Here is a 19,070-nt window from a genome sequence, read left to right on the forward strand (position 1 = left end):
CGATCAGCTCTGTGTTCTATGGTGATTACATTTTAGTCACAACATCCCAAGGACTTTCCTGAACTATTGTAAAATAATAAAGTGTTATTTTCAGAATGAAGATTTGTGTGAGGCCGTCTGACGGCACAGTTGTTACGTACCTGTGTCTGCACTCTGGAGAGTGGAGGGTGGAGGGATAGTTCCCGGAGTACTAGAGTCCTGAAAATCCTCCCTTCTCACTGACCAGCCTCAGAGGGCTGTGAGCATCCTTCTAGCCTCAGCTGCTGGAGCCAAGCAGACGAGGTGGGGGAAGAAATCCATCCCGAGACTGAGTTAAAGGAGCAGAGTGCCAGGGTGAAGTCCTGAAGCCTTGTGTATAGTTCCGAGAGAACACTGGAAGAGGTTAGCCACCTGACTGCACTGAGAAGACAGACAGGAAATGAGAAGTTCGGGGTCAGTCTTGTCCGTATAGTAAATTCAAGATAGCCTGTGCTACATAGCGGCACTCTGTCTCAGGAGAAAACAGCACAACAGCAAATCAGTCTTCTAGGACACTCAGTGTAGGTGTATTGTAGCTCATGAAGGTCGGGTGGGTGTAATTACGCTTTTGTATGAAGTTGCTGCTTGGGAAAAGCTGGCCGGCTATCTCAATATACAAGTGGATTTTGAACCTGATCTCTTTGGTTTCAAAGCTATTCCTGCATGTTAGACTGCACTCAAGGGATGAACGGTGGATATCTGTAAAGGGGAAATGAGTTCTCTCGGTCTCATCTCTAAAGTCCTACAGTTTCTCCGGAGAACTGCATTGCCATATGATGTGTTACAATGTCTGCTCTGATACTCTAATTCTGACATTGGATTAGAATTCCAAGTTAGCTAAAAGATTTTCCCTTTCCACATTTTTCTCTATTTTAAAACAGCTTTAGCAGAACAAATAAAATGCCCCAAGTTCAGCATCCATTTGGAAAGGACCTTAGGAGCTTTCTGTTCTCCTGCAGAAATGCCTCTGCTCTACTGCTGAGATGCTCTCTTCAGTGCAAGACTGGTGAGACCAGTCTGAGCCCCTTTCTGGGATCATTATCTCTAAGCCTGTCAGGTCACAATTCCACAGCCCACCAAGATCAGAAGAGCCTGGGTCAGATTCAATAACTGGAATTCAATAAAGTCTTAGGATGATCTTGAGACTTTCTGTGCATCCTCTTTGTCACTGAGGGCCTCAGGCTGCCAGAGGAGTCTCCCTGGGGGATTATTTGTAAAGCGGCCACAGTATAGGCCTCCAACCTCTCAGTGGTCTTCCCCTCAGAAAGAGTCTATTTCATTGGACCAAACAAGTCACCTGGGCACGTCTGACTTGAAGATAGAAGGGAAGGGCCACAGCTCTTAACAGCAGGGAGTGTGTCAAGAGTTCACAGCTCCTGCTTCTTGGAGAAATTCATCTGGAGTCAGACTTCTGTCAGTGAGCTCAGGCTCCACACAGTTTCCCAACAAGCTAGGGAACTTTCTCCCTTCTTTCCCGTGACTTATCCTTTTGACATCAGTTCTGTGTGAGCCTCATTGTCAGTTGCTATAGGTAATAAAGAGGTGTTTTTAAGGCTTGCCCTTCAAGATTCACATACATCTCTTGATTGCTCCAGCCCACATCCAATGTTGTTTTTGTTTTCCTCCCTCAGACCAGACCTTTACAACAGTGTTGTAGCCCAGGCTACACCCGAGTGCTGGGATCACAGATGTTTGCCACCACAGCCCACTGACTTATTCTGAATTCCTTTACTATCCTAGATGCAACTGTCCTACTTAGGACACAGAGTGGTCCTAGAGCATTCTTGAACGTGACTTAACTGTTAGGGATGTGGCTTAGATGTGGTCATTTTTATAACTATCCCATGATTTGAAAAAACTTTTCAAAACACTATACACAGAAATGCTACTTAAAGCTTTGGGAACTGACTCGAACTTCAGGAAGTAGCCATGAGGACAGTGTGGCAGGACATGACAGAAAACCTGGAAACAGAACTGAAGCCGCTGCTCAGTTTCTTGCCCTGAAGTGGCAGCAGCTGGTGGGGGTGCCAGGTGTGGATTTGAAGAGCTGGAACTGGGAGCTCGAACAAACAGTAGTGAAAGTGGGTACTCAGAGTTCTGGGAGACTTGGGCGCCCAGAGAAGTGTGGAAGAGAAATCCACGTAGCACTTAATTTGCTAATTGGTGCTGAACTTGTGACGGCCATCAGGTCTGCGGGCAATGGTTGACAATGAGCATGGGAAGATAGGAACAAGGAAATGGCCTGCACTCAGGGATGTGATTGGTCAGCCATCTAGGACCGCCGGCCCAGCCAAGTATGCCCTGGCTTTTATTGAGGATCTACACATGCCACTCTAAGGGCTGGCTGGCCCTGGGCACTAAGCTAAAGGAGTCCCACAGAAGATGAGGACTGTTGTGCGGTCTCTCAGGGCACTAAGCTAAGGAGTCCCACAGAAGATGAGGACTGTTGTACGGTCTCTCAGGGCACAAAATGCACATGGGGGATGTAAGGGAGCAGGAATTAACCCACGTGAACACTGGTGCTGAGCCAAGTGCTTTGAGGGGCCAAATGCAGGCATGATTATCCAGCTGGGGTAACTCTCTGTGTTTGTGGGAATCCCAGGGTGTCGGAGACAGGCAGCTATGCTAAGCCCTTCATTATTTAACATTGGGGAACAAAATTGCAGGAATCAGGGAGTTGTCAAAGTTAATATTTGTGAAGTGCTTAGTCTAGTATCTGGCTAAGAGGTACATTCTCTGTGTTGCATGACTTGCTGGGGTCCCACGGGGGCTGTCATATTACTGAGGTGTCTGTGGATTATTGCTGTCATAAGTCAACACTGTGATCAGGCACTGGATGTGCTGGCATTCTCTGTCCTTCACCGGGTTATTCTCCAGCCTTCCGCTTCAACTTAGCAACCTTATTGATGAGTCATCAACAGTACGAGCATATTATTTTGATCTTAAGAAGTGTGTGAGATTGATGGGAGAGATGGGCTGAGGCCAGGGGGCAGGGGTTAGAAGGACAAAAGATGAGACCATTGGACCTCACTGCTTCCTTATTGCCCATGAATACAGGTGACTTCTTTCCAGGTTCACTCTGTTGCAGAACAGCGCAAGAGCCAGGCCATGTCAAAGAGAGGCCATAGGATGTGGTTCACAGGTCATCCTTACCTGTGCTAACCTCTATCAGTAGCTACTGCTAAGTAAGGAAGGCATTGTTCTCAGTAGCTCAAGTGACTCTCGGCCTGGTTAGCTCACCACTTCCCTAGCTGCACCTTAGCAGATCTTTAATTCCCCTCCTCAGATTCCCCCAGGGATCATCTTCTGGGGTTGTTAGGAAACAGAGGCAAGGGTGGAGGTTTCCAGGTGCATCTCCGTGGAGACTTGGGGCCTAAATGGACAGAGTCCTGCAGATAGGTATTGAAGAGTGTCTCCTCTGGGAAACAGTGATGAACACCAGAATGGCCTCCCAGGGGTGGAGGTCCCTGAGGAAGAAGGATGAGCAGGGACTTGACAGCGGAGCCAGGGAATCTCAAAGGCTACCAGAGCAGATGGGCACTGCCCCTTGTTACCTTGCCACGCCACTGTTCAGAAGCCCACAGTGTGACTAGGCAGTTCCTACTCACACTCCCTTGGCAAGGCTCAGGAAAACATGAGTATCCAGTGGAGGAATGATTGGTCCCCCTGCCAAACTAGTTTTCTCCAAAGACTTCTGCAATGTTTACTTGGTTGGTAAATCCCACGTGTTCCAAAAATGGGATCTGTTACATGCTGTGTTTGAATATATGTATCTTTAAATACAGTTGAACAGTGTTTGTAACTGAGTGATAAAACATAAAGCCTTGGTGTTTTCTCCCTTAGAAAATGGAGATTCCTGTCAATGTTTCCCCATGCATCACCTAGGGTGGGTCTTTGAACCAACTGTCCCGAAGCTCTTCCGTGAGTGTCTTAGGGTGAATGTAGGACCGTATCCCATGGACAGGTGAAAACAATTTCAATGTAACTAAGCAGATTACAGACAGGAGGGACCTTGGACTCGTTTATGTCCTGACAACTAGAAAGGAAACCATGGGTAAATCTGAGGGAAATGCCACCCCAATCCTGCAGAAGGTGTTGTCCAATACTACAAGCTGTGGACGCAGTGAACGGTCCCGGCACGCTGACAGAGGTTGCTGTGTTGCCTACATCTGCACTGACTTCCCTCCAGATGTGGGTGGACTCAAACGACTCTGGTTTATTTTAAATAACTTCCGCTCCTTTCTCTTCTAACTGAGATGTCTCCCTAGAAGTTCTATCTGCTTTGTTTCAGCTCTTGTTTTCTTCTAAGAACGATGAGAAACATTCGATTGCTTGTGTAGTTGGCTTCAGCATTCTGATCATCCCTCCTCTCAGTTCCTCTCTCCGTCCTAATTATTCCCATCATCTGCCACCATCAGATGTGGAAGTCTGTAGTGGAGCATGACGCTCAACCACACCAGTACCAGGCGAGCACTTATCCTCCACAAACTTATACTACCCAAACATCTCAGCCTGCTAATATACTGTGCCCCTGGTGCCCAGCCTGGAATGGCTCCAAGCCAAGCTGCTGCTTACCAACCCAGACCAGGTTTTATGCCATCTCCTGCGGGTACCATGACCCCTCCTTCCAGTGCGCCTAACCCTTATGCATGTAACCGTCCTCCTTTTGGTCAGGGCTATACCCAAGCTGGACCCGGTTATCGATAAGGAGGTTCAGCTACACTATTGATGGCTAATTGCTTCCCAAAAGACTACAATACTATTTTGTTTCAATTTGTACTGTATTGAAGTTCAAAAATTTAAAAAGCAGAGCAATTTTTATGATATCTTGTTGCTATTAATTAAAAATATAATTTGATGGAATACAAACACAAAAAGACCAAAATGAACATGTCTCCTCCCCTGCTTAAAATTGTAGCAGCTTCCTAGTTATTTTGGAACACTATTGCGTGTAAAATGATTGGCTTTCTAGTTCCCAGAGGATATTAAAAAGCTAGGCTGAGGTTTAGCCATCACACCTGGCTGTTTACTATTAACATGATGTACTAAAAATAGAGCCCTTTGAGAAGATGACTAGACATTATGTATAAATGTAACATTTATAGGCTAATAAAGGTATAAAGGTGATTGAATCCAATAGTGGTCTTGTAATTTAATAATTAATTATTTCAGATATAAAGAAACTAGTCATCTTATTGGTATATGGTCTTCAAAAAAATTTATGAAATTGATTTCCATTCAGGGAAAAATATATATAACATATTTGATTGACTTAGAATATAAACACAATAGGGGTTTGGTAGCTCTTAATTTTTGATTTTTCCTTATGGAGTTAAAGATGTATTTACATATTGGCAAACTACTCAGAACATTTTAAAAATCACTTTTTAAAAACCTATATCTTTTTATTGCAGAGTTTATATTTGCTTGAAAAGTACAAAATGTAGCATTGATAAAACTGGAGCATATTGAAAGATACACATAAAGAAAAGTTTTTTCAGGGCAGGCAATAATATTCTTGCTCCCTCCCAAAAATATGTACTCCCGCTTCATAACGAGTAAGTTTTGTTACAGCATGAGTAAACAGTGTCCACAAAACAACCTCTGATACATTCATTCATGGCCTTAATGTATAAATATATAATATATCATTTAAAACAATAGCATCTCACATGCGTTGTCTTTCCATGCTGACTTCACACTCAGTCTCTACATACAGCTTGAATAGGACCACAGAGCCGCTCAAAAGAATGTTAAAAGGAAGAGTTTGAGAAAGTATTTTTAGACGTAATATTATGGGTACAGAATCAAAACATCAAAATTTATCATTTGGCACGTCAGATTATCAGCTGTTTGGTTGAGATAAAATTATATAGATTTTTCTTTTCAGTAATTTGCTGGCAGGTTATGGAGAAGTGAGCATGAATCCATAACTATTCAAATGCGAAAATCTGTTCATCTGTGCTAACAAATTGAAGTTTACATAATTTTAAATATTAGAACCACTTTCTCTCACGTGTCTACGCTGAAGATTATTTGATCCAATAAGTTAAACCATAAGTAGAGATTTATGGGATTAACTCACCACCAACAACACGTACACATTCATAAAGTAAATACTTTTTATAAAGCATATTAAAGATTTTTTGACATTAATTTTGTTATAAAAGTATCTGAAAACATTACAACAGTGTGATAAATAATATACAAATGTTCTCTTAAAATATCATGACTAGGGAGCCCGCTTCCCTAAAAAATGTTATTCTATTAATGTTAATATCTTGCTTTCTTAAAGCATCTTTGTAAACCTGATAAATCGTCTCAGAAATCTTTTCTAACAATGAACATCGAGTGCTGCTCTCATTTGGGCTGCAGACTTTTATACACAGTAAACAAAAGAGCTTGGAGTGGGGGGTGACAAACACCGTAGGCTTTCCAAAGGGTTCTTTGTTCCTTTGGAAACAGCTGTGCTGCAGCTACCATTTCCCAGGAATTGTGGTCCCACACTCGTACCACTGGACATAATTGATTTGGGTGTGCCCGCCTATCTCTCCAAACTGGACAGGTTCCTGACGAACGGCTCTGAAGTAGCCTAAGAGGAAAAAGAGTTTATTTAGTGTACTAGATCTTTCATGTCCTTGTTCACACCCTTCACAGATAGAAGGCTGTTCAGTGTAAAGGTTACTCCGAGTGAAGCAAAGCAATAGAGAAAACTAGTAATTATAGAGGATCTGATACTTACCCAGAAACACAATGACCCTAGGACTTAAAAGCTTGCCATGTGTCTTAGCAAGTCAGTACTATAAGAGTAGTTTCAGCAGCCTCTTGATGTCCCCGTGTCTTGTACAGGCATCTTTTAAGAGGCTTGGTATTTTTGTGTTCATGAACAAAACACGTTACTAAAAACCTCAAATAGGTGTTTCCTGAGTGATCTGGACAATGTCCACCATTCTGCTCTGCTGAGGCAAGAGTTAAATTTTCAGTCCTCCCTACACAGTCTGCTGCTAATATGTACTTAGCAATTTGCTGAGTATATTCACTTCTCAGACTTATCATAATTGTTTTATATAGATCATTTTAAGGAAAATACTATGCTTTCCTTGTATGGTAGAAACAATTTTTAAGGGCGCAAAGAAGATGTCCAGGCATGTTTCATCTGACTGGAGCTGTGAGGGACACTGACTGGGATACCAGGAGGGCTGGAAACTTGGGAAAGATTTTCATTTTCTCAGAATACATTTATATATCTAATATTTCTAGATCTGTGCTTGAATCGAGAGCTAAGTTTCTTCTTCCCCTAGTGACAGAGTAGCAGTTCTGTAGCCATTTCCGTCAACTTATTGCTTTCCTTGCTAATCTGCACAACCCTCTGCATAGGATGGTCAGAAAGCATACCTTCTTTGGTGGGTAACTGGTCAGAGGCTAGCTGCTGTCCCGTGCGGCCATCTAAAAATGAATCCACAAACTGGCAGTGATCTTCTCCATGGCCCCTCTGATCTCCTATGTTGTAAAACTTTCCTGAAGGACCAGAAATGAAACAATGTCCTTTTCTTTAATGTATGGCAATTCCATAATTAATTATTTCAAAGAATGGTTTTGCTTTTCTTTTCCCTAACTTCCCAGAGGAAAAGCCACAAGCATCTCTTGCACTAGGAAAGGTTTCCTAGCTGATGTCCTTGCTAATGTTCTCCTTTCCCCTTCAGATCACAATGACTTTTATAATGCAAGTTATTACTCTATCCATAATTCTCCCCAGCAATCTCCCGTTATTCTCAGAAGACAACTTCTTTTTAACTAAATCTCAGCCAAAACTACTGTATGTCTTGCCTCAGGCCTTCACACTTCTTTTCCTCTACCTCTCCAGAGACCCTTTGCTCTAGACTCTTCTGTTGTTGATTTCTTCTTAAAATTTATTCTAAGCAGACATGATACCTTTGCACACAGACCTTCCCTAAAACTAAAGGAGCCTCCACTTCTGCTGAGCCATTCTGTGTCTTTGTGACATTCTTGGGTAATTTACATGTTTATTTAATGTGTCTCTCCTATACGAAAGCAGGAATATGGCATTTAGTACTTTGTCACCCACAAAACCCAGAATACAACCTGATGAATGAATGAGGGACTACAAGGTTTTTACTATATGAATATTCTAGAAGAGACATAAACAAACATAGTGCAGGGGGTTTGAGCCCTTCTGGCATTTTAAGGATATCACATTCCTTTCATGATTAGTAGTAGGGTTTTAATTCTTGGGTGGTTGCGACAGTACTGAGCTTTGCTGGGCAAGCACCTGCCTATGCATTGAAGTTGGTCATGGTGTCCCTATTTTATGTTGCATTTTCATTATCTGCCTCCAAATCGCAGATCTAAGTCCTTGTTTCTAAGATTAGTTGTTTTACCTATGTCTGTAACATTTTCTGAAGGGAATTTGTATAAAGTGCTGAGTCTGAAATGTCACAGAAAGGCTAGGGTAGTGGAACATACCTGTGAGGGAGTCGCTTAAATAAATCTTGTATCTCAGAGAGTTACACAGCTGGACTCCGACAAATTTCTTATACCATGTCCTTTTAACATATTGTTTGCCTTTGCATTCAGAGTAAGAGTCGGAATTAAAGGGTCTTTCGGTCCAGATGGCGTCTCTTCCTGCTGCATGAGGAAAACACATGATTTGGGTTCAGTGTTTAACTCTGAAGAACTAAACGCTTTACAACAAAAGCAGCCTGCAGACTTCTTTGCCCACTTCCTGATACCTCATTTCTTTACTGCATTAAATACTGGGGGCTGAAAATGTTTGAAAGGGTTTAACAAACTCCAGTCTAAGTTTCTGTCACTAGTGAAATTGTCACTCAGCAATATCTTAGTATTGCACTAGTGTCTGCCGTGTTGGTTTGTAGACACATTTGGGGCTCTTTTTTGCAGCATAATATAAATGGTTTTTTGTTTGTTTGTTTGGTTGGTTGGTGTTTTTGTTTTTTCAAGACAGGATTTCTCTGTAGCTTTTGGAATCTGTCCTAAACTCCCTCTGTAGACCAGGCTGACCTCAAACTCACAGAGATCCTCCTGTCTCTGCCTCCAAAGTGCCAGGACTAAAGGCGTGCACCACGACTGCCTGACTCAACATAGTATAAAATTTAGTGTGAGCAAATTAAACAGATTTTGAGTGAACTGGTATATGAGTTAAAGCAAATTTCAGCACTGTCCCAATGAGTATTAAGTACTTATATATTTAAGAATGACACCTCTTTTATCTTTCTAGATAGAAAGATGCTCAACTCAAGTTTGCTGTGCTTACCTAATTTTGGAATGTATAGTCCCCATTGAGACTGGTACTTACCAGAAATTGGCTCACTCACTCTTGGGTCAGCTGAGGAGAGACAACACACATGGAAGAATCTTTTAGATAAAGTTTTACTATTACAGTATTATGGTGAAGAAGGCAGGTCTTATTTACATGATGTACAATCTTGCTAAAGCTTGAATCTGAAAGTTTCTTTTGTTTTGGAAATGGTTGTTGATCATCCTTCAGATATTCAGTGGCATCTTTGACACATGATTTGAGTAGATTTGAGCATAGGTTGTTCTAGCTTTTTCAAAAGCCTTCTCATTTAGTTTTCTACAAAACTATTAATTGTAAAGTTACCAAAATATGATATAGTTTAGAATTATGCAAATTTGTCTGCACATACAGATTTTTATTGAGAACTGAAGCTTGGAGTGTGCAGATAGTTTCCCAGAACTCATAACTTCCCTTCTCTGATGTACCTGATGGACATTATTCTCGGCATGCAGGGAAACATTTGAGTACTATATAATAAGTACATCTATTAGCTTCTTCTCAAGGGCTACAGAATTCAAGACACTCTGGGTTTCAAACAAGCTCCTTCTATGCCAATACTTGTGATTATGTCCAGTCACATCCGTGTGGATCACTACTGACATGATTACCTGATTCAGTACTGAATGCCACCGTCTTGCTGGCAGGGCCTTCACCGAGTGGATTTTTGGGTTTCACCTGGAATTCATAGCTGCATAAGGAGAAATAAAAACAATAGTAACATCTTTGAGGGCTTTAAGGAATGACATTTTTCTGCTATACTACTGTTTCTTTTTAAATCATGACAATTTCAGGCTTTACTTTCTCAACATCTTGTCTAATACTTCATTTGAGAAAAACATTAATGAAAGTTAGAAATCACCAGGCAGGTTTCTCTAGGAAAGCTATGTGGTGACCACTCTCATTCCGGGATAAGGAGCCTCCCTTTGCTCCAGATGTCCCCTGCCAGCCCAGTGTTGCTCATTGTGGTATTGGAATCACAACACAGAGTGGTAATGGGGAAGATTTTTTTTTAAATGCAGATTATTTGTCCTGCCTCCGCCACTGAAAATGAAGACTGAGTTACTGGGATGAATTCTGTGGCCCCTGGTTCTGAGAAATGCAAGAAAGGAGACACATGAGGATGTCTGATACAGATCACAGGAATCCAGGCTGTCCAGAAAATGGGCCCACTAGTGTCCTGAGAGCATGAACACAAAGCCTGAGACTTTGTTCTCCCTCTGCTCAGTAAGTCAGGCTCAGACTGCTCAGGTCCTTTCAAAAAATGTAGAATTGCCTTGGCTCAATCCTTATTTTATGAGTGAGTCATAAAATTGTGTATAGTTGACAAATCTTTCTCACAAGCTGTATAAACTGCAGATCCCCGTAAAAAGCCCAGAGCAGGAAGCAGTGCACATCTGTCTGAAACTGACTTCCTGCAGCAGAGGGCACAGCTGCATTTGCTCTCAGGCTGACTTGGCCTGAGTCAGCAGGTAGTGCTTTGTGATCTTTGCAAGGTTTGGCAGATAAAGGTCATCTTTGAGAAGCTTATCACAAAGTAAGAATGCAGCCCACACAAGGTAAGTGTTTGATAAGTGAGAACCAGCAGGGTTGCCGAGGTGCCCAGTTGGGTGCAGATGGTGCAACAAGGGAAGTGGGAGGCTCCATGGAGTGAGTTTCTGTACTGGTAGATCACTTCTGGAGGGTTGTAGGACAGATTCCAGTTCTTACACGACGGGAACCACTTTTTAAAGTCCCTACCATGTGTCATACATGGTCATTCTGCATTTATAAAGTAATCAACACACAAACCCTATGAGGTACTCCCCCCAAGTCTCATCTCAGGCCAGTGATGTTTGTAACTATTGTAATATTTTGACTTTTCCAAACTTGAAATAGTTGTGAAATAGAATTCAAGCTTCCCTTTCAGTTCTTAGCTACATGTAGCTATGCCATTACCATAAGAGAATGCCAGGCTGGGAGAGTGGCATGCAAGTGTGAGAACCGGTGTTCCAATCCCTGGAACCCGTATGGAGCAGGGCTGAGGGTGGAGGCAACGCATCCAATCTGTAATCCCAAATTCAGTACTTCTGTAGCATGGTAGGAGGTGAAGACCATCTCCAGAGACCCACAGGCCAGCTTGCATAGCCACACAGCAGGAAACAACAAAAGTGGCCCCTTAATGTAGAAAGCCTAAGACCCAGAGCTGTCTGTCCTCTGCCCTCCACAGTGCATCATGGCATGCACACACACGATCTCACAGCTATATAAACAATGCTGGTCTGAAAACGCCTGTACCATTCACTTAAGTCCCATATGTGGGTATTTCCAAGGTTCTATGCTTTCTAAGGCTGGTGCCGACGATAACAAAACCCTCACCGAACTGGTGAGCTGAATACGGGAGGCAGTGGGGGTTGGATTCACATGGATCTGCAGTTTCACTGAGTAAGGGTGCATGTCATAGCTGTTCTAGGCCATGCCAGCCGACCCGAGCCGTGTCCAGATTGGACCACTGGATTCCTTTCCATGTCATTTTATTTCAGCTTTTTCCATTTGATCTCTACTTCTAGCATGGATACAGTTTCCATAACTTACTTTTTCTGAAGTTTTTCCCAATATCTTATGACACAAATTTGGAAGAAATAATTTTAAATTATGTTTAACAACATGAGGGCATGTTTTGGCTGGTTAAGCCCTATATAAATAAATAAATAAATAAATAAATAAATAAATAAATACTTTGTGGTGGCAAAATCTTTTCCAGAAAGCGCATTCTGTCACCTGAATGACACTATATGCATCTAAGAGTCAAGTCTCAAAGAATGACGATTGTACATAAATACAGGGTGCCACCTCAACATTTTAGCAAAGTTATTTGAATGAACATAGAAACCAAAAAAGACATTTAGAAGATAAAGTTGAGAATCTACAGATTCATAAAAGTCAGTTAAAAATAGAAAATTGGATTATTGAACATCCAACTGGCAGAAACTATAAAATGGGGACTTTAATCCTAGAGATTGTGTGAGAGATTTCCCTGAACTTAAAGGTGTTTGCTTTCAAGATGAAAAGACCTATTTTGTGCCCAAGAAGATGTGAAAAGAATTAAAAAAAAACTGAGAATTTTCAGCGTACCATGGTATAGTGGGAAAAAGCCCAGAACTGAGAGTAAAATAATGGGCTGTATTTGAGGGACCAGAATCATCATGGTGGTTAGATGTACATCAGGGCTAGAAGTTATGGAAACGTCCAATAACTCTTAGAAGGTCTTAATTTTATCACAATTTTATCTTAAAATCTACTTTCAGATGAACAAAAAGCCCCAAAGAAACATAAAGATATGTAAAGACTTATAATACTGTTTTTCATGTTTTTCCAATATTTGCTTCTTAGGAAGCGGTGGCAAGACTTTGATACATTAAAAGACTTTTTAAAAAAAATCTATGAATTATCTTAATAGGAAAGGATAACAAAGGGTAAAATTAAAAAACAATCAGCTACTGGAATAAAGTAAAAAAAAAAATGGTCCCAGAAAGTATGGTTTGCAGTTCCTGAGCTAATCTGTCAGAAGCAGGATGTCCGCCTCTAGGAGCTGCCCTGCAGCAGGGGTGTGGGTATCTCCATCACCTCCTCACCCATTCTCTCTAGACTTCAGTTTTGGTGTAAACTTAGAGCCGAGTTTCAGCTTTCACTGCTTAATCTACTTTTAGTTACATAACTCCCTACAGGTTGGAAAAGTTAGGTTAGCAAAATTCTCAAACCTCAAGTAAACTGCTTCTTATACAACTTGTTTTTATGCAAAAACACTCAGTGACTGACTGTCGGTTTGGACTGTATGACGGTTAGCTCATTTTACCCCTGCTGAGGTCTTGAAGTGCTGGAGACCCATTTAGGTGAGGTTTTCTGTCACAGGAAGAGAATCAGATTAAGTGGAATAAGAAAGAATAAGAGCAATAAGGAGACAGTTTTTGTGACCTCGTCTCAAGGACACTGGAAGGCTACAACAATTCAGGACACTTAGCAACATGTAACATCATTCATTGTGCAACACTGGGATACAGTTAAGGAGGTCAGGGCCAGAGAGGAGTCGGACACCTCAGTTAGGGACAGAACCTGCATGACAGCACACACCTGCAATCCCAGCCCCGTACAAAGCTGAAGCAGAATCACACATTTGAGGCCAGCTTGAGTAGCATACCAACTTGTCTCAAAAGGAAGGGAGGGGAAGAGGAAGTAAAGGGGCGGGGTGGAAATAAGAAGGAACAGAAGCGACAGAAGGGAAAATGGATGCAGAAATCATGGAGGATCATGACCTAGCTGCCCATTCTGCCCCGAGAGAAGTTTCTTGTGTCTTTCACTTTCAGGGGTCTGGGGTCAGAAACTGGACATTCTACAGTTGGGCTTCACTTCTAACTCTGGTGCTGTGATTTGCTAGATACAAGGAATTCTATAATAACAAGGCATGTAGTGATGACCACAAAACTGTTCTCTTTACAGACAAGTAGAGATCCGTACTTGGAGAACTCTTTGCATGGTGAGAAGTTACGAGCTGAGCAACTGCCTCCATTTCTTTCTTTAACAAGGACGGAATTATTCATCTGTTGCCCACACCTACAATAAACCTAAGTAAAATGCCTGATGCTTTGGCACATTATTTTACTTTATACCAAATCCATAGATGGTGTTGAAAAGTAAATAAAGAATTTGCAGAGAGCTGAATTCCACACAACCTGTCATGGATACTAATGGCTATTCCACACATCTGTTTTTGAGCCAGATTCACAGCTTCTAAGAAGTCGCTGTTGGTGTTGCAGCTAGCCATCAGTGCCAAGGTTTTATCAACTCTGTAAACAGGAGTCCCAAAATCTGGCGGGTTTTAGTCTTAGAGGAATGATTGTTCCCCAGAATCCTCCTGAGCCCAAAGATGTCAAATGAAGTGAATTTGATTTATTTTAATTACCAGACTCTATTTTCCATAGGAAACTGTTGGACCACATGTAATTCTGGCACACACAACAGATTCTTCAGTTTTTCAGTAGAGTAAGAAGAGAAGTAGGCTTTCTGGAACAAACCTGAGCTTTGCAGCCCAGGCGATCATGTGTGTCCATCTGTGTTGCCAACTAGTTCATCAGGAAGAACCCATAGCATCAATGTTACCAAACAAAGCACTTACCAGTTCATCTCAAGGCAGACTCAAAGACAAGCTGCTGACTGAGACCATTCACTATGGGTCTTGGTTGACTCTCACTGACTCTGCATGGCTTTGCCTATTTCAGGACTATGTGCCAGAAGACCCCAAAGATCAGCTAAGCCACACTGCCTGTCCCAATCAGCACTGGTATCAGATTGATGGTTTGAAGTACTACTTATCAGCTCCCCTATTGTAGAATTAAAAATAGTTGGTGGCCTTACAGATGCAGTGGCTTGCTCCCAGATGACTCTTTCTACAGTTTTACTTTCATTTCAACAAGAGCTCCATGTTTCCCAGAAGAGAAAGGACTGTGTTGTTCCTGGCCAATGGAAGGAAAGGAGATTTGGTGTGGAAGAAATAGAGGTAGTACTGGGGTGTGGGCTGGAGTTCTGATTGTGGTAGTTGAATGAGAAGGACCCCCATAGACTCATCTATCTGAACCCCGTGATAATTAGAATGTATTTGGCCCCTATAAGATCGTAGTGAGTGGCACTATTAGAAGGTGTGGCCTTGTAGGAGGAAGTGTGATCTTGGAGGAGGCTGGATGACACTTGCCTTTAATCCAGACCTTGAGGCTAGAGGGCACACTTTTAAGCTGGGCCACACCTTCTGTTGGAAGTGTGTCACTGGGGGTGGCTTTGAGATCTTTTTCTCAAGCTTCACTCAGTGTGATGGTCAGTAGACTTCCTGTTGCCTGCAAGATGTAGGACACTAAACTGTTTCTCCAGCCCTGTGCCTGCCTGCATGCCACCATGCTCCCTGCCATGATGGACCAAACCTCTGAACTGTAAGCAAGCCACCACAATGAAATGTTCCCTTTAAAAGAGTTACCATGGTCATGGTGTCTCTTCACGGCAATAGTAAACCCTAAGATAAATTCTCTGTCCTTAGTTGATGGACCTTTTTGGGAAGGATTAGGGAATGTGGCCTTGTTGGAGGAGGTGTGTCACTGGCATTGGGTTTTGAGGTTTCAAAAGACTCCTGGTATTCCCTTTTACCTCCTACTTGTAGAGAAAGATGCCAGCTCTTAGCTACTACTCCAGCACCATGCCTGCTTGCCCACTACCATGCCCCTTTCTATGATGGTCATGGACTCTAGCCCTCTGAAACTGTAAGCTCCCAATAAAGCTGTTCTTCTGCAAGTTGCCTTGGTCTTCATTTCTCTTCACAGCAATAGAAAATTAACCATGACACTGGTCAAACTGAAATCAACATTTCCAGAATTCTTGTTGTTTTTGAAGTAGTAATTGGGATAGGTTCTCTTCAAAAGAAGAGATAGCATTTGTCTTCAATCTCTAGATGTCTTTTGCCTCCCTTACTTCAAGGGATAGCTCTCTATCCCTGTGCACATTTGAGATCACAGTCCCTTGCTCCAGCAGGCTGTGGCCATGAGGCACCAGCCCAGAGACAGGAACATTTGACACCAGGTATGGAGTTAAGCCCTCTCATCAGCAAACAGTTGCTGGGTGACCCCTTAGAGAAAGTAAAAAATTGAGCTCCTGCATGGTAGATTGACATATGATGAAGTAATTTAGAACCAGCAGGGGACAGCTGGCTGTGAAAGAAGTGTGTGGTCCAATGTTACTTAGCTTCTAGAATAGAATTTCTAGCCCACACCAGTTTGCAAATTGTTAATCTCTGTTTCTATACTTCTTTTCTCTCTGGTTCACTGAACAGCACTAACCTTTACATCACCCATGAGATGTGTACAGATTGGCTACTAGATATCTTTCAGGTTTCAGATTTTAAAAATCAAGTCAAATAATAGAAAGCCTACTAAAATACAGTATTTAAACATTTCCTTGTAATATAACACAGCTATAGTAAAATACAGTATTTACACATGTCCTTGTAGTATAACACAGCTATAGTAAAATCCAGTATTCTAAACTGTAATCCAGTTTGCCTCTCTGCACTGTCACGCACTGTGCTATCTTCTCTGCCACGCTCTCTTCCCCACCAGCATCACCACGTAGAGCTTTTCTCTGCATCCTTGGGGGCCCAGTCCAATGCTCACCTTTTCCCTTTCCCAGGCTTTGACGAGTGTTCTTCCCCCACCCTCCACCTGCACTCCCTCAGGCCACTTCCAGAACTCTCCCCCTGCTGTGTAGAATGCTTAGGAATTAACCTTCCTGCTAGACTTGAGCTCACAGGCAGACACCACATGGGTTGCCATTTATAGCCCCTGCAACACTTACTACACATTAGTTAAATGGAAATGAGAAGCTTTGTCAAACAAATTTGGCTTCAAATGTGCCTGAAAAACCCGTTCTACATTTAGATCACGAACTAATAGGTGCACTGTAAGAAGCTGTGGGGACAGATTGATTCAGAAAAGGAACACAGCATACATGTACAAAGCAGAAGCCTTTCCATGAATATGGTGCACAGCACCGCTCACGCTATTAAATGGGATAAAAAGCAGGCAACTCAAAAGAGAAACTTAAGTTTTGTAGGCAAAACATATTAAAAAGGTCCAATGGAATAATGTTCTTTTAAATAATTGCCTTAAAATTTATTATGGTCAAAAAAGTGTTTTTTGTTTCGTTCTTTCAATCTTGCTAAGGAAACAGAATAGAGATCCACTGGGGCTTTAACTGACAAATAGTCTTATTTTGGCTAACTTAAATGTTTTGTGAAAATTAAAAGTTGAAACATTTTACAACTCAAAACAAGCACTTTAAAATCATATTTGTGCAAGAAATGCATTTTCTCAGTAAAGAGCAGAAGTTTATGCACAGTTAACCTCAGTTAATTAGTTGTTTCTTTTTCTCTAAAATGATGAGAAGAATGTCCCTCCTACCAGAGTTAAAAGAGCTTTGTTCTCTTGTCACTATCAATGCCCTGCTCAGCCCAATCAGAAGACGATGGAGAGGGCAAAGCAAAGGAAACCTAGAGAAAGAAAACCTCTTCCGGGAACTTCTCTACAGCTAATCAGAAATGTCCCAGGCCCTTACTCTTCTTTCAGCAACAAAATGAATTGCTGTTTTAGACTAAAAAGAGATTATAAAACTATACTGAAATATGAATGACCTTATGTTAATGTATTAACAGTATAAGATATGCAACTGATCACCAGGATCTATTGATCAAAGGATCTATTTTCCTTTTCAGTGTAAGAAGTCCCCAAAGCAAAGGGCTGCTGCTTCTGTGTGGTTTGAATGAGAACGGCCCCCATGTGCTCATGTATTTGAATGTCTGGACCATAGTTAGTGACCAGCTTGGAAAGGATTAGGAGGTGTGGCCTTGTGGGAGAGGTGTGGCCTTGTGGGAAGAGGTGTGTCACTGGGGGTGGACTTTGAGGTTTCAATAGCTCACTCCAGAAGCCAGACTCATCTTCTGCTCTTTCTGTCTCCATCCTGCTAAGCTGTAAGCTCCCAGCTACTGCTCTAGTGCCATGCCTGCCCCTTGTTATGTTTCCCACATGATGATCATGAACTTAGCCTCTGAAACTGTAAGCAAGGCCCCAATTAAATGCTTTCTTTTATAAGTCACCTTGGCCATGGTATCTCATCACTGTAATAGAGCAGTATCGGCCAATAGGGAGCTATTTTAAATAAAATCTTCGCATTTTGTCAAGTAGTTTGCTTCCCTTCCTTTCCCCATTCCAGCATCAGAATCAGGTCCTCAAGTCTAGTTTATGCCTTGCACACTCCATTTATCTCTAGTAAACAGACTGTTCTAAATTTTGATGTTAAAAAGTCAGTATTTGCATAGCCAGGCATTGGTAGCACACATCTTTAATCCCAGCACTTGGGAAGCAGAGATAGGTGGATCTCTGTGAGTTTGAGGCCAGCCTGGTCTACAAAGAGAGTTCCAGGACAGTCAGGACTGTTGCATAGAAAAACTCTCTCTCCAAAAACAAAAACAAACAAATAAACAAAAAGAACCAATATTTGCTAATGGCCTATTTTTAGGTTGTCATTTATACTGTTAATCTATAAAGGCATCCTATTAACTCCTTTATTCTTAACAAGAATATTTTGAAAATGTGATACAATATATTCAAAATCGCATTAAAGGAACCCAGAATTAAAGCAAGATCCTCCTATAAGGCAGAGGAGCTATCGTTCTGTTTTTTGTTGTGATTGAAGTTTATGCTGCTCCCAGAATTCACCCGGAATAGCACTGGGCCTTACCTTGTATCTGGTTTCAAGTTTTCTACTGTAGAAAAGGTTTGATTGGTAATTTGAATGGATTTGTTCTTCCCGCTGAATGACCCATTTTCTCTGGATATAACTTCATATTCTGAAAATGGAAGAAAACATCAGACACTTGTGTTATCTTTTGGTTGACCTAATTGGCTACAGTTGGAGAAACATGATCTTAATATATATATGGAGGTGGTATGTACATGTGCTTGCAGGTTCCTGGGACGTCCAGGAGAGGGTGCTGGATTCCTGGAGCTTAAGTTACAGGTGACTGTGAGCTGCCCAACTCGGGTGCTGGAAATCAAAGTTATGCGCTTAAAGAACAGGAAGTGCTCTTAACAGCTGAGCCGTTTTCTAGCCCCAAGATACCATGATCTCATCTTCCAGCAAGTTTCAG

At 41.9% G+C, this 19,070-nt stretch overlaps 1 protein-coding gene across 1 annotated transcript in view; it reads right to left on the bottom strand.

The window, feature by feature from the left end:
- Positions 1-5,394: 5,394 nt before the first annotated feature.
- Positions 5,395-19,070, bottom strand: part of LOC121461753 (ABI family member 3 binding protein) — a 213,048-nt gene continuing 199,372 nt past the window's right edge. Inside the window, exons 36-41 of the mRNA XM_041673008.1 lie at positions 18,662-18,770; positions 9,964-10,043; positions 9,353-9,382; positions 8,503-8,664; positions 7,414-7,536; positions 5,395-6,610 (exon numbers count right to left, since the gene is read on the bottom strand). Coding sequence (XP_041528942.1) covers positions 6,495-6,610; positions 7,414-7,536; positions 8,503-8,664; positions 9,353-9,382; positions 9,964-10,043; positions 18,662-18,770 — 620 coding nt within the window. The 3' untranslated portion in view covers positions 5,395-6,494. The remainder of the gene's footprint in view (positions 6,611-7,413; positions 7,537-8,502; positions 8,665-9,352; positions 9,383-9,963; positions 10,044-18,661; positions 18,771-19,070) is intronic.

The sequence above is a fragment of the Microtus oregoni genome, unplaced genomic scaffold, assembly GCF_018167655.1.
Source record: "Microtus oregoni isolate MIOR12 unplaced genomic scaffold, Mior012 000023F_ref0000262, whole genome shotgun sequence".
Lineage (NCBI taxonomy): Eukaryota > Metazoa > Chordata > Mammalia > Rodentia > Cricetidae > Microtus > Microtus oregoni.